Source organism: Protomyctophum bolini, assembly GCF_963924005.1.
Source record: "Protomyctophum bolini genome assembly, chromosome: 8".
In the NCBI taxonomy this organism is placed as follows: Eukaryota; Metazoa; Chordata; class Actinopteri; order Myctophiformes; family Myctophidae; genus Protomyctophum; species Protomyctophum bolini.
The window spans coordinates 35,318,011-35,331,913 of NC_137869.1; the positions used below are offsets into that span (position 1 = coordinate 35,318,011).

General features: G+C 45.3%; 1 protein-coding gene across 3 annotated transcripts in view; it reads right to left on the minus strand.

Moving 5' to 3' along the window:
- Positions 1–13,903, minus strand: part of tprb (translocated promoter region b, nuclear basket protein) — a gene marked incomplete at its 5' end in the record, with an annotated part of 28,440 nt that overhangs the window by 9,412 nt on the left and 5,125 nt on the right. For 2 of the 3 annotated variants that reach the window (XM_080770219.1, XM_080770218.1), the window contains 24 exons: positions 140–418; positions 766–953; positions 1,057–1,133; positions 1,543–1,736; positions 2,325–2,523; positions 2,723–2,869; positions 2,988–3,198; positions 3,309–3,439; positions 3,616–3,747; positions 4,059–4,196; positions 4,817–4,964; positions 5,063–5,250; positions 5,715–5,918; positions 6,029–6,145; positions 6,346–6,498; positions 6,709–6,875; positions 7,741–7,912; positions 8,112–8,252; positions 8,631–8,765; positions 8,894–9,056; positions 9,645–9,793; positions 10,221–10,363; positions 10,480–10,643; positions 11,209–11,435. In XM_080770219.1, the coding sequence (XP_080626345.1) occupies positions 140–418; positions 766–953; positions 1,057–1,133; positions 1,543–1,736; positions 2,325–2,523; positions 2,723–2,869; positions 2,988–3,198; positions 3,309–3,439; positions 3,616–3,747; positions 4,059–4,196; positions 4,817–4,964; positions 5,063–5,250; positions 5,715–5,918; positions 6,029–6,145; positions 6,346–6,498; positions 6,709–6,875; positions 7,741–7,912; positions 8,112–8,252; positions 8,631–8,765; positions 8,894–9,056; positions 9,645–9,793; positions 10,221–10,363; positions 10,480–10,643; positions 11,209–11,435 (3,967 nt within the window). The remainder of the gene's footprint in view (positions 1–139; positions 419–765; positions 954–1,056; positions 1,134–1,542; positions 1,737–2,324; positions 2,524–2,722; positions 2,870–2,987; positions 3,199–3,308; positions 3,440–3,615; positions 3,748–4,058; positions 4,197–4,816; positions 4,965–5,062; positions 5,251–5,714; positions 5,919–6,028; positions 6,146–6,345; positions 6,499–6,708; positions 6,876–7,740; positions 7,913–8,111; positions 8,253–8,630; positions 8,766–8,893; positions 9,057–9,644; positions 9,794–10,220; positions 10,364–10,479; positions 10,644–11,208; positions 11,436–13,903) is intronic. The other variant, XM_080770220.1, reaches the window with a different exon arrangement.

Here is a 13,903-nt window from a genome sequence, read left to right on the forward strand (position 1 = left end):
TTCATGTTAGCATAGCCAGACAACTATTACACAATCTTTGAATGCTACAATAGTCTGGAACTACACCTCCCTGAAAGCTGTTCACAAAGAAAATATTATAACCATTTGTTTCTCTCTTCATAACATGAATGAGTCTCACCGGTGCCGAACACAGACGTGGACGTGGAAGGTCTCTCCACCTGTGAGCTGGTTGCTGCCTCCATCACCATGGACTGTGGTTCCTGGGTGGCTGGTTCGGTGTGGGTCTGCTGCTGCGTTGGTTGAACAAACGCGGTGGTCTGCGTCTGTGTCTGCTGAACAGTCAGCATGGGGCCAGCCAGTGTGGTCTGGACGTTGGGGCTGGTGGAACGCACAGAGCCGCTGGCACTGCCGTACACTGTCACATGCTCCACCGGAGGACCCTCACTGGACTGCATGGCTGAAGAAAGGGGAAAGGAAAGTGTACTTCTATCACACACCTGTGGTAGAAGTTAACCCATTTAGGCCCAACGTCGAAATTATAAAAAAATGTCTTCTAGGGGGCACGGTGGGACAGTCGGTAGTGCTGTCGCCTCAGCTAGAAGGTCCTGGGTTCGATTCCCGCTGGGGACGCTGGCTGCGTGTCCTCTCCTCCGCGTCATCATTGCCCATACGTGAGGCAGGGTTGGTGAAAGGGCCTTTCTGTGTAGAGTTTGCATGTTCTCCCCGTGTCCCCTAGGGTAGGTACCCTCACAAATAACATGCAGTAATCCTGGTCTCTAACTGCCTTCCCCTGGCCAGACTTACCTTCCTGGTTCTCCACCTGTGTAGTGGGCATGACAGTGGCTGTGGGTGTTGGGGTGTTTGGAGTGACCATGGGTCGGATGCTAGCCCTTGGGGTGGGCTTGTTGCCTGGGTTGACAGGCTGCTTGCCGCCCGTAGCAGGAACTGGGGTCGGCTTAATGTTGGCGGTCGGAGTCTCTGATGTACTGGCACTGAGAAAACAAAACATGACACCAAGTAATGTCATGGATGAAGTAAGCAAACCTTTTGTAATGAATGACAAATATACAGTATATAGTCTGAATGAGAACATACCTGCCCCGGTCTGCAGCTTGGGTGGTCTTTAGACTGCTATGTCGTTGCTCCGTATTCCTTTGCTGTTCTGACTGTGTCTAACATTAAGACAGGTGGATAATGATCACATACTCCACACAATCAACGTCACAACTACATGGATTATTGCAGAAATAATAGTAGTAGTTTCAGATTGGTAGTAAAAAAAAACATAGTGGATGAAGTCTGAGCATTTTGTAATCACACAGGTAGTTATCAAGTTAAAACACAAAACATAATGGCTCGAAAAATCGAATATATATTTTTTCAGAAGACTTTTTTATTTCAACGTCAGGCCTAAATGGCCTAAAGTTTGTGAGGGAACACACTGATAACTCACTTTGGGGTATTATAACTAGCAACTGTAGCAGTCTTTTCCCTTACTTTAATATTATTTTATTATTAATAACTAGTGGTTGTACAAAGATAATATTTAGGTTGATTCCCGTGTGTCCATTCTGTGCTCACCTTGCTGGGGCCCGCCTCAGGGGGCTCATCCCTCTGTTCCTGTCTCTCCTGCTGACCCCGGAGCTCCCGGATCTCTCTCTCCTGTCGGTTCAGACGGCCCTCGTACTGGGATTTGAGCGCGCTCACTCGCACCTCCAGCTCCTCGCGCTGCTGCTTCAGCTCCTCGTTTTCCTTCTGTAGAACGTCCTTAGTGGCTGGAGAAAAACAAACAAGTAAGCATTATAATTAGGAATAGGGCTATTTCAAAGGGCAAAATATTGCTCAGTTAAAATGTTACGTTTTTGAATGATGAATGATTTGAATGAATGGACAATTTTGAGTTTGTGTAAACACAAACACTGAAGATGAAGGTGAGGACGCAAACTCTGATTGGCCGGAATGAGATGATGTATGATAAGAGCAGCCCTCACTTTTATTTTAAAAATAGAAAATCAATATATAGAGCTCAAGTGGTTAAAATAGTGAATTAACCACTTATAAATCATCTATACTTTGTTGAGCAGTGTCCCCAGGAGTTTCATCTCTTCCCTTGACACAAAATCTCTCCTTAAAAATAGTCGATCGACAATGTCACAACGTGTCGCAACACATGTTGTGATCTTGTAGCTATGGTATTTTAGCATTATGTTTGTCTATTTTCACCAAATGTTCGCCTATTATGACACGATGCTAAGGTTCAAGTCGCTAGACATATGCTACAAGTGGATATGGCCAGGGATCTAAGATGAGCACTTCAATGCCTGGCTCATAGGGAGGCTTCCCCGATTTGAAAGCTCCCTTACCGGCCAGCTGGTTGATCTTCTGCTTTGCACCCACAAAAGCTTTCCTGGTCTTTTCCTCCTTGTCTGCCATCTGCTGCTTCAGCGAGTCCTCCTGGGTAGCCTTGTCATGCAATTCCTGCCTCATCCTGCCCATCTCTACCTGCAGCCTGGATGACTGCTCCTGGGTCGCACGCACCTCTGCATCACGCTCCCCGAGCACCTGGCGCGTGGCAGGCAGACACAGTCATGGTTCATACTTCGATAATACATAATTTTGGCAGATACCAACAGATACTTGTCTTAATAATCATGAAAATCACATTTTTGCTACTACTCCTCACAAATTGGTACACATCATCTCTGGGGTCATGAGATCCAGATTCAAATAAATAGATCAAAAGCGTGACATGGTCTCTGACCGTGTTGAGGTTCTCCAACTGTGCCTCCAGATCTCTGGTTCTGGTTTCTGCCTGGGCCAGGGAATCTCTCAGGCCCTGAAGCTCATGGACTGAGGCTTGATGGGCCTCCTGGTCCTGGGATGGTCCCGCTGCTGCCTCTGCCACAATCTGGAGGAACCACGGCAAACATGTACATCGGTGGAAGTGCACCCATTATTAAACTGAACTCTGTTTCAAATATTTGTGAGGAACTTGGTTAGTACACCAACTGGCTGAGCCCCCACACCTTGTCATGATCCATCTTGAGCTCATCATACTGGGTCTTGTAGCGTCGGCCGATCTTCTTGACCTGGGTGATTGTGCGAAACTTCTCCTGCAGATCCTGGTTCTTGACCTCCACCTCCCTCCTCAGGTTGTTCCTCTCCTCAGTCACCTTGATCATGTTCTCACGCAGGTTCTGCAGCTGACTCTGCAGGGAAGTCACTGACCCACTGGTCCTGTAGACAGATATGACACAGGCTCAGGAATGAGAGAATTAAGAATGGACAGGAGGAGGAAATTTGGGGACCCGTGTGAGCCATGAGCAAGTTAAAGGTCCCTTCATCACCTGGACACCTCTGCTTTGAGGCGGCTGTTCTCCTCGATGAGCTGCTGTATGCGTTTGAGGTGAATCTCCTTCTCTGAATGCATGCGCTTGTATTCTTCTGGATCGGTGTCTTTCTGCTGGCTCACCAAGGCCTGGTGAAACACATAGGACAAACTTATTAATATATTGCTACAATCATTGAAAGAAAGTTAAAACTAAATATTTGCATTCTCCGTCTTTCAACAAGATACAAATGTGACCATACAATACTTTGCCAACGTGACATTTTCCTCCAGTTATAGTGTTCTAGTCTAGGTATCCAGCTGACCTGAGTGCGGTTCTTCCAGCGTTTGATCTCTTCTTCCAGAATCTTTTTCTCAGCCTGCAGCATGCTGCTCTTCTCACTCAACTCAGAGTTCGCCTGCTGCATCGGCATGATGTCAGACTCCAGCTTACGCACCTGAATGACGCAGGGGGAGAAAGGGTATAAGTATAATAAGTGATTTAGTTTCTATAGTTTGAAAAATATTAGTATACTTGATAAAGCTCAGTGTTCCCTCCTCCTCAACAAACTACAACACTACACTACTACTTTCTTTATTTTATTGTTTGAGTGAACTTGTTAGTTATCATTTTGTAATCTGCTGTACTGATTTGGCCCCGTTTTGGCCAGGTCTATCTCGGTTTCATACCTCAATGAGAGTCTCTTAAAGGTTACATGCATACAAACAATCAACAGGATCCTTTCACTGAACACAGCTCTTACAGTACCTTGGCCTGGGTCTGCTGAAGCTCCTGATCCACCCTGTCCTTCTCCTCTCTCAGCATCTTGTTGGTCTCCATCAGGACACTCATGGTGTCCGTCTTCTTCATCAGCTCATCGTGCTGAGCCAGCGTCTTGGCCGTCACCTAGTCAGACGACAAGGTTTAACACACCAACACTTGGACATACTTCTAAATGCCATGTCTAAAAGGATACAGGAAGGGGAGCAGGCGTCTCAGGCACTCATGCTACACGTTTCGGACACGCAGCAAAATACTTAAATTTGTGCTGTTGAGCTGACGGCTCTGAGCGGAGTGACCGGTGCGAAAATCGAGGTGAGCGGCGAGGAGCAGAGCAGGGTGAAATCAACATGCGATTGAGCGAGTGTCACCACAGCCCCCTGGAGCGAGGAGCAGCTTTCCCCCCCGCTCCACTCCCTACGATCGTATGCTCTGCGTAGGGCTGAACCTCTAGTTATTTAACTCTGAAATGTGTGTGTCTGAAAATCGTTTTTGATCGTATGATCTCTTATGAGATATGGTCTTATGAAGCCCCGAATATCGCATTTTGACCAGATTATGAGCCATAATGCATATAAAGACGGCTTGCGTGCGTGCGCGGGAGTGCACGCGGGAATTTTGGCCGTTTTTACGTGGTAACTAGCGTACTGTAACTAGCTAAGCTACAACTGATAGTAGAATTTCCAGTTTTTACCACGTTTAATGTATATAGGTCAGGGGACCTATACACCTACAGTAACACTGACCTGCATTCTCTCCCTCACTGCGTTCAGGCTGTCCTGAGCCTCCTTCAGCTCTCGCTCTAGGTGTTGCACCCTCAGACGGTGACGCAGGCTCTCCCCCTGGGCCACTTCGAAACGAGACTCTGAAATCTCCTTCTCCCGACGCACAAACCTGGAAGAGCACAGGGGCACAATTTAGCTCCGAGTTAGCACTTCAATGTTTCTTTCCCATATTAAAGCTTGTTATTTTTTTACATAATTCTTTTTCACCTGAGTATCTCCAGGACTTGGTCTTGAGATTTTCCCTCCTCAGTGAGAGAAATGTTCATCGGGCTCTCGTTGGCAGCACGTTGCAGATTAGCAGCCATCTTGCTGCTCATGGTTTGGATCTGCTCATGAAGGAGTGTGTTCTGTCTCTGCAGCTCCTCAGAGCGGGTCTCCAGTTTTGACATCTCTTCCTGGAAGGCATTCGTAATTCATTATATAATATATACAAGTGATTTTATCACAGTATACATTTATTTAGTTGACCTTTACATCCAGGCTTTTGCAGCATCCAAACTAAAACTTTTTTCGACTCTGCAAATCAGTAGCAAAATGGCAGTGCCGGGACAAGATTTGTCTGGCAGAATGCATTCCCAACTTACATCGTTACCGAGGCCTGTACACATTTATAAATAACCCATAGATTGTAATATCTAACATCATTAGTGCTGTGGTAATGAGTACGGCACACTCCAACAACGGGTGGTTGTTGGAGTACAGGTTCAACGGGTATTGCATAACCAGGTGGGCTATGCCTGGTCCCTGCATAGGCCAGTGTTGGTATAAATAATAATGCCAATATTGTACCATATTGTGGCATGAGTTATTTCTATAATATTGACCAATCCTTGTATCCACTCATCTTTTTGGTACCAACCTTGAAGATCCCCTCTTGCGTCTCCCAAGACACCCTGGCCTCCAGCAGCTGAGCACTGGCTCTCTGTGCCCTCTCCTCCAGCTGGTGCTTGAACTCAGCAGCCTGCAGGGCCTGGGCCTTGGCTGCTTGGAGGGCTTCCACATCAGCCGCATGCAGCATCATCTCCCGCTCATATTTATCCTGGGCTTCAGCCGCCAGCTTAGCCTGGGAAACAGAAAATAATAATAATAATACATTTAAGAAAAGTAAGAAACTGTATCAGTAAAGACATGTTAGTCAAACTGCACCAAGCTATATCAGTTCAGGTTCCTGACCTGCTCCTGGCTGTCCAATACAGCCTGCTTCTGCTGGGCCTCAGCCACGGCTGCTTTCTGCAACGCCTCCTTGTGGTTTTCCTGAACACTGCTCAGACTTTTCCTCAGCTCGTTCATCTAACACACACACACAGCGATATAATAAAATGCATTTCAATATTTTTGTTGCACATCCCTCTAAAAAGGAGATTTAGAGTCCAGAAATGTCAAAGTGAATACTGCAACACTTTTGCCCATGCAAGCTAAAATGAGCTGCACGAGCTAATATGCAGTACAATACTGTGTTGATTAACTGCATTTGTCATTCTTTGCTGTACCTGCTCCTCAACAGAGACCAGGGCTCTCCTCTTTTCCTCCTCCACCTCCTGCTTTGCCTTCTCTGCCTCCAGAAGCTTTTTCTCCAGCTGCATGAGCTGCTCCGCGGCCTCCTTCACGCGGCCTTCAATAGAGGAGCGCACCTGCTCCGTCACCTAGACCCAGACCACAGGACAACGCCTCATGAAGACATGCAGGCTATAATAACACCCCTCCCCATGGCAATATCTATAACATGCATGCATCTCAATGTGATCCTGTAACTTCATTTGTGGTGAATAGGCATCTGTTTAAGTGGTGGTAAAGTAATGTGGCTTGTTGGGATTGCGTCATCCCCAACAAACATCACAGTATACTAGACCCACCTGCTTCTCTTTGTTTAATGACTCCTCCAGACTCTGAGCCATGGCTCTGTACTGCTCCATGCTGGAGCTAGCCCCCTTCAGGCGCTCTGCCAGGTCCTCCACCCGGGTCTCTGCCTGCTGCAGGCGACCACGCAGGTCCTCGCTGTCCTGATCTGACACCTGAACACCTGCAGGTGATAGGTGGGAGGGGTGTGATGTCACAGCACAGTGAGCAGTGCATAGTTTACATTGGTTGGATGACGTTGCCGTCTGCCAGAAAGCTTGCATCTCCATATTTCCCCTTTGTTTATTTCTGTATTTAATAGTACTTTGTTGTATGTCCTACAAAGTAGCAAAAAACAATGTTTACAATTTAGAAAAAATACAGACACCAGGTTGAAACTGGGTTTGTTTCTACAATGAAAAGTATTAACGAGAACTCATGCCTAAATAACTACATTGGATCCATTGGAACTGTCTGGAACACAGGTCCTTTTTTCCATTTCCTGAAAAGTCATGGTTTTGGATTTATAAGGCTTCTGCCTAACAGTAACAATGAGGTCAAAGTAAAGGAGTGATAGAGAGCAATACGAACTACGACTAATAAAACTACCATTTTAGTTCTAATTGTGCTTAACCAACCACAACATTTTCAAAGCTGACTGCTTAAATATTTCATTGGGGTCTTTTTCTATGTTTTGCCTGAAACCCACATGAGCAAATGAGAGCCATAAATTCGGATCGCCATCTAATAAATTACGACAAACATAAAAATAAAGTAAGACATGTCTAAATATTGGACACAAAATATACCAATTGAAATAAAATATTTAATGGACTGTGACTGGACGGATTCAATTGGCTGCCATTTCCTTTGGATGAAAAGTACTAAAACAAGGTTAAGTTGACATTGACTTCAGTAACTCACGTGACTCCTACAGACTTTGAGAACTGAACTCACGATAACATCCTTTCAAGCTAAGCATATTAGCCTAGAACTGGGGTCACAGAATGTGATATTTCATCAAATTCATAAAATAACTGTGTACAAACCTCTGAAGCCCAGAGTGGGTGTGGTCGGAGCACTGAGCACCATTCGGGCCTCCCCACTTCCTTGCTGCCTGAGAGTGTTCATCTCCAGCTGGGTGGCAGTGAGAAGCTCCCTGGTCTTCTGGTACAGAGCCACTTGAGTCTCTAGCTGCCTCTTGGCCTCCATCAACTGGATCTGAGTGAAAAAAGGACATGGAGAGGCACGGAGAGATGAGTTTACCATGTTTTACTTCAACCTTTTGATTTTATTTTAAATCGCCCCGCTTCAAAGAGTGGGCGTGGATGTCAAAAAAGGAGGATGGGAGACAAATCATTCTGTGGTGCAAAAGCAGGTAAAAACGGATGGGTGACAATTGGCGAGAGTCCATGCTTACATCTTGGTTCCTGTTGAGCAGATGGCGTTGCTCCACCTCGTGCTCCAGCCTCTTCTGCAGTTGAGAGAGCTCCCTCTCCTGCTTCTCCACCTGGCTGTTGAGACGCTGACGGGTGTCCGTCTCAGAGCGATCCAGAGTGGCCTACGACACGTTGGAGGTTAACATTAATGGAGGGGGAGTCGTTTCTCCCTTAAAGTATTGCTCCCATGTCTCAATTACTTATGGCTGCCAGTCTGTCAGTGTTTGGGACATTTCTGTGACTGTCACAATATTTAGTTTGAGCCTGTAGTATAGCCTGTATAGTTCCGATACATTGAAACAGCAACTTTCTTTGTGCCAGATTCTATGGTGACAACCAAGGGGAAGGAAACCTGTGCAGCGCAGCAAAGTACAGGCTCAACTACTAATGAATTTCTTGAGCTGTGTGTGTGTGTGTGTGTGTGTGTGTGTGTGTGTGTGTGTGTGTGTGTGTGTGTGTGTGTGTGTGTGTGTGTGTGTGAGCACACCGAGGTTAATTACCTGGATGGTCTGAAGGTTGGTAAGCAGCAGGTTCTGGTTCCTCTGCTGGCTGAGGATGGTCTCCTTCTCCTGCATCAGTCTGGACTCTACCATCTTTAGCAGGTCCTTCTCCTTACGCAGGTTTTCAGCGCCACCCTGAGTTGGTAGAGGAGACATGCCTCAACATTTTACAACACTTGTTATGAAAAGCATGACAAAATAACACCTGCCATGTAGAATATTCACCACAATGTTGCTTAAAACACATAATAAATAATAAACACCTCAGCCATGGTGAGTTTCTCCTGAGCAGCCCTCAGGTCTTGTGTCATGGTGTGAATTGCCAGCTCACTCTTCTGGGCGGCAGCAGCCATCTTCTGCCCCTTTTCCCTGAGGGAGGCGATCTCTTTCCTGTAGCCCTCCACATTGTCCTGCAGCATCTCATACCTATTCACCATCATCAGATTGAATGAAGTATGTTAGTTCTCCAAAATACAATTTTCATCCATTTCTAATGTTGGGCAAACTCAGAATAATTTGAGATATTGAGTTGATGGACAAGAGCTCTTAATTATCAGTTACTTTGTGCAGTAGAGAGTCATTGTTTCTGTTGTTGAGGTTCATGGCTCAATAAAATACAATACAAGCCTGTGGTCCAATGTCAGGCTTTTTTACCAGACCAGACAATAATGTGACAAACAAAAGAGAGGAAAGCAGCAGGAAATCTACTGGAAATTGACCACATGAAGCATAACTTCCCATGTCATAATAGGTGAATATTAGAGACCAGCGGATGAGCTTTTTTGTCACCCGAATCCGTGTGTGCACCGCCGTTATCCGTCCGATTTCCGGACTATAAAGCGCACCTGAATATAAGCCGCACCAGCAAAATTTAGGGCAAAAAACGAATGTGTACATATACAAGCCGCACTGGACTATAAGCCGTGACGCACAGCCAACCTCAGACTGGCTAAGAGGGGTTGTTTATTTATTGTCGCTGGGGGGCCTTGAACATGTTTTGACTTCCACTCTTACCTCTTGGAGGCAAACTCCAGCTGGGTGGATATCTTGGCATTCTGGGAGCGTAGGTCAGACAGCTGCTCCTGCATCCTCTCATTCTGCTCTGCCGAAGCCTTGTTACTCTCCACACGCTCCTTCTTGTGGGTGGAGAACACCTCCTGCAACTGCAGATGCAACAAGACACACATTCTCACATACTTATAACATTAAGTTGGTAGTAGAGTAGGAGTATACTGCCCTCTAGTGTACAACACAACATTTAGCCAAGCCACTCTGGTTGATGGATAAACCAGCCCACAACAACTGATCTAGGGAAGGTTTGGGGACATTTTAGTAGTTGATAGTGAAATTCAGAACCTGGTTACCACAAGGTTCGGAAGCAGGGTTTATCCACATCAGACGGATGACACAGAATATGTTTAACATGTTTAATGGGCTCCAAATGTTGCTGAAAAATTACACAGCGTTGTCATCTTCTGGTTAATTAAAAATACCCTGTTGTCATCTGCTGTCTTCAGAACTTCCACAATATGCACATCACCACTTCCACTCAATCCACCACAACAGACTCACAGTGGAACTGACACTCACCTGTCGCAGGGCGGCCTTAGCCTCCACAGCTTCAGCAGACTCTGGAGTCATGGAGACAAGTGCAATGGGCGTGGCTGTGGTGGGCGTGGTTGCCGGTGAGCGGCGAGGAGTGGAGGTCAGGGACAAATCCTCTTGTCCCGTTCCTTAGGAACAATTAGGTCAGTACAGTAGCTCCAGACCCAACTAAAGTGTAAAGTGCAGTGCACACTAAAGTACAATAAGATAGCTGAATATAAATAGATTTCTTGGTGTACGATACCTTGCTGAGGGAAGCTGACTCCTGTGGCCTGGGCCAGGAGTACACGGTACATGTCCCTCTGCCTGACAATGGACTCGGTCAGCTGCATATGCTGGTTACGTTGTTCCTTCAGACCCTCCAGCTCAGACTGGGCTTTCTCCAGACTGCACTCCACCTCACTGCGCCTAGGGTAGTTAATTTAGAATTACAGACTGCACTCCACCTCACTGCGCCTAGGGTAGTTCATTTAGAATTACAGACTGCACTCCACCTCACTGCGCCTAGGGTAGTTCATTTAGAATTACAGACTGCACTCCACCTAACTGCGCCTAGGGTAGTTCATTTAGAATTACAGACTGCACTCCACCTAACTGCACCTAGGGTAGTTCATTTAGAATTACACTCCACCTCACTGCGCCTAGGGTAGTTCATTTAGAATTACAGACTGCACTCCACCTCACTGCGCCTAGGGTAGTTCATTTAGAATTACAGACTGCACTCCACCCAACTGCGCCTAGGGTAGTTCATTTAGAATTACAGTGACTATAGTCAAAATCGCATGCATAAGATAACAGGGTTTAACCCTATACTTTTAAAACACTGGGCAGGTCACCTACTTTCCAAAAACACATAGATTATTTTATGGTCTATTCTTGTTGTGTCTCAACATCTCACAAACAAGAGAAACATTTGGGTACAACTAAACAGACATTGTGACCCATTGTATGAACTGTCATTTATCTCTCTTACTTGCTGCCTGCAGTCTCTAACTCCTCTTCCTCCTGGGCTTCACTGAGATCCCTAATGGCCACCAGGAGGCGCTGGTTTTGCTGCTGCAGCTCCTCTACGCTGCGGAAGGTCACCAGGTGCTGGCTGATCACCTCTGACGTGCTGCTGATGTCAGCTGAGCTCAGCTCCTCTTCATGGACCACATGGTTCCCACGGGCTTCCTCCAGCTCCAGCAGCAGTATGCGCACCTGTAGGTGGGAAGAACCATAGATATTAAAAAAATATAGATGCCTCATTAGTCGCTGCACTTTCATTTAGTCTCCAACATGAGGAAGAAGTCAAGCGGAATCTCGGAAGGCAAGTGCTACTGGGAAAGGGGGAGTCCTGCCTCGGATTGGCCTACCGAACGTCCCCTTTCGTTTTGCTTCCGCTATGCTACGCAAGGAATCTCAGGAAAGCTTGCCAATGCAATCCAATCACGCATCGCCGCTGCCTTCCGTTGAGATAAAGACGCCCCAGAGCCGGAAGAGGCGTCTACCTTTATATGTCTATGGGAAGAACAGCATGTGGTTTAACAAGACTAGTGCCACATCATTGTCTTTTCATAAACACTTTTATTTGACCTCAATGGAAAATGTCATGTGGAAAGATGTGAAATTGAAGTCTAAATAATTTTTATTTTTTTATTGACATAGGTCTCCCTTGATGAAACTCACTACAATTTTCTTCAGATGGACAACTAAAAGCTATTTCTTTCTAGGCTTAGAACAACATTTACAACCAAGTATACATTAATGTTCTTGTCTGTGTATTACACCTTACAACAAGCAAACAAGCACACTTTCACACCAATTGTATCGATTCCATTTCTGTGTCAAAGTTCCAAACTCACCATTTGTGCTGCCTGCCAAATGGCAATGAAGATCAACGCTCCCAAACTAGGGGACTGTTTTACTTAAATATCTATGGTCATTTGCCATCTAGAACAAGGTTTGTCTGTGCTAGGGCTGACCTTCGATCACGTATTTGATGATCGATCAATTTCAAAAAAAAATTTGATCGTCGACGCTTCGAAACCCAAACGGGGGGGGGGGGGGGGGGTGCGATGCGATAAACAACAATATAGCGGAGAGAAAGGCATGCTTGGATCGGTCTCATTTATTTTAAACAATAAGCAACAACTGTTGCAGCCTTCATGAAAGCAGTGACGCACAAATAATTAGGCTTAATAAAACATCCAACCGTAACAAGTCAACTGCCTGACACAGGCATTACCTCTCAAATAAAAAATATATATAATCCAGAAAATGTAGGGATTTAGCATCTCTTCCGATTGAAACTCAGATGTGAAAGCACCACCCGACCGTAACATGAATGAACTCTTTTTATTTTTTCTTCTCCTCTTGCCGTAAATAAAGCGTCATTTAATCGAGGCCTTATTACTTTTGATTAATTGAACATGCAGGGGACCCTCTTGTAAACCAGTGTAATGCTTAATTGGGTCGTCCACTCACAGTTAACAGTCTTTGTATTTAGTTTGTGCTTGAAATGTAGCCTACTGTAATTCTGCAAACTGTTAATAATTTAAATCAATCAAACTCAGCAGCAATTGCGAGGCGCACGCATGCGGCTCGCGGAGCAAAGGAGGAATTGAGGAATTAAACAATAGTATCAGTGCAACACTATACAGAAAATATGAACAGAGGCATTACTTCTCTTATAACATAACGAAAACAAAACTCACAGCAGCAATTGCGATCGAGGCGCACGCATGCGGCTCGCGGAGCAAAGGACGGAAACAAACCAACAGCAGTGAGTAGAGTGACTGTCGTCATTGTGTCAATCAAGGCCTGTAGCTAAAGGCAAGCTCAGTAGCCTATATTAAGACTACTTATTGTTTTCTTTAGTTTTTAATTATACTTTGTCTTTTATTTGTGTTCATTCAAGAATTTAGTATTCTGGTATTTAGCCTCAAATGAAGGCACAGCACTGTGAGCACACAGGCCTGCACTTTGTTTTATTTATGTAAAAAAAAAAAAGAAGTAATGCTGCACTTTGTTTTCGTTTACTCAGGTTAAGAGAAGTAATGCCTCGGTTCATATTTTCTGTATAGTGTTGCACTGATAATTGCGGCTGTGAGTTTTGTTTTCGTTATGTTAAGAGAAGTAATGCCTCTGTTCATATTTTCTGTATAGTGTTGCACTGATACTATTGTGTTTAATAACTCAATTTCTCCTTTGCTCCGCGAGCCGCATGCGTGCACCTCGCAATTGCTGCTGTGAGTTTGATTGATTGAAATATGTATTAACAGTTTGCAGAATTACAGTAGGCTACAGATGAACCATCCAGATTTATCGCATGCACCTAAAAACATAATAACAATCTAACCTTACATTAGCCATGGGGTATTATGTTTCGCTTCCGAAGCACGTTTCGTTTATTATAATACTTGTTCCAAGTGATTTTTCAAACTCGTCGTGGACTTGTGATACGCCAATTTCTTGTCACATATTTGACACACTACTTGTTCTTTGTTGTCTTGGCATATTCTAAAATGCAACCACACTTTAGATTTATTTTGTGGCGGCATGACTGCAGGCTGCAGCTGTTCTGTGTGTTGTCTTCCTTGTTGTTACCACGAGTGAGGGGGAGAGGGGAGGCGGCGTTGCGAGGTGCTGCGAGGCGCGAGCATGGCTCGCGGACCAAAATGGGCCGT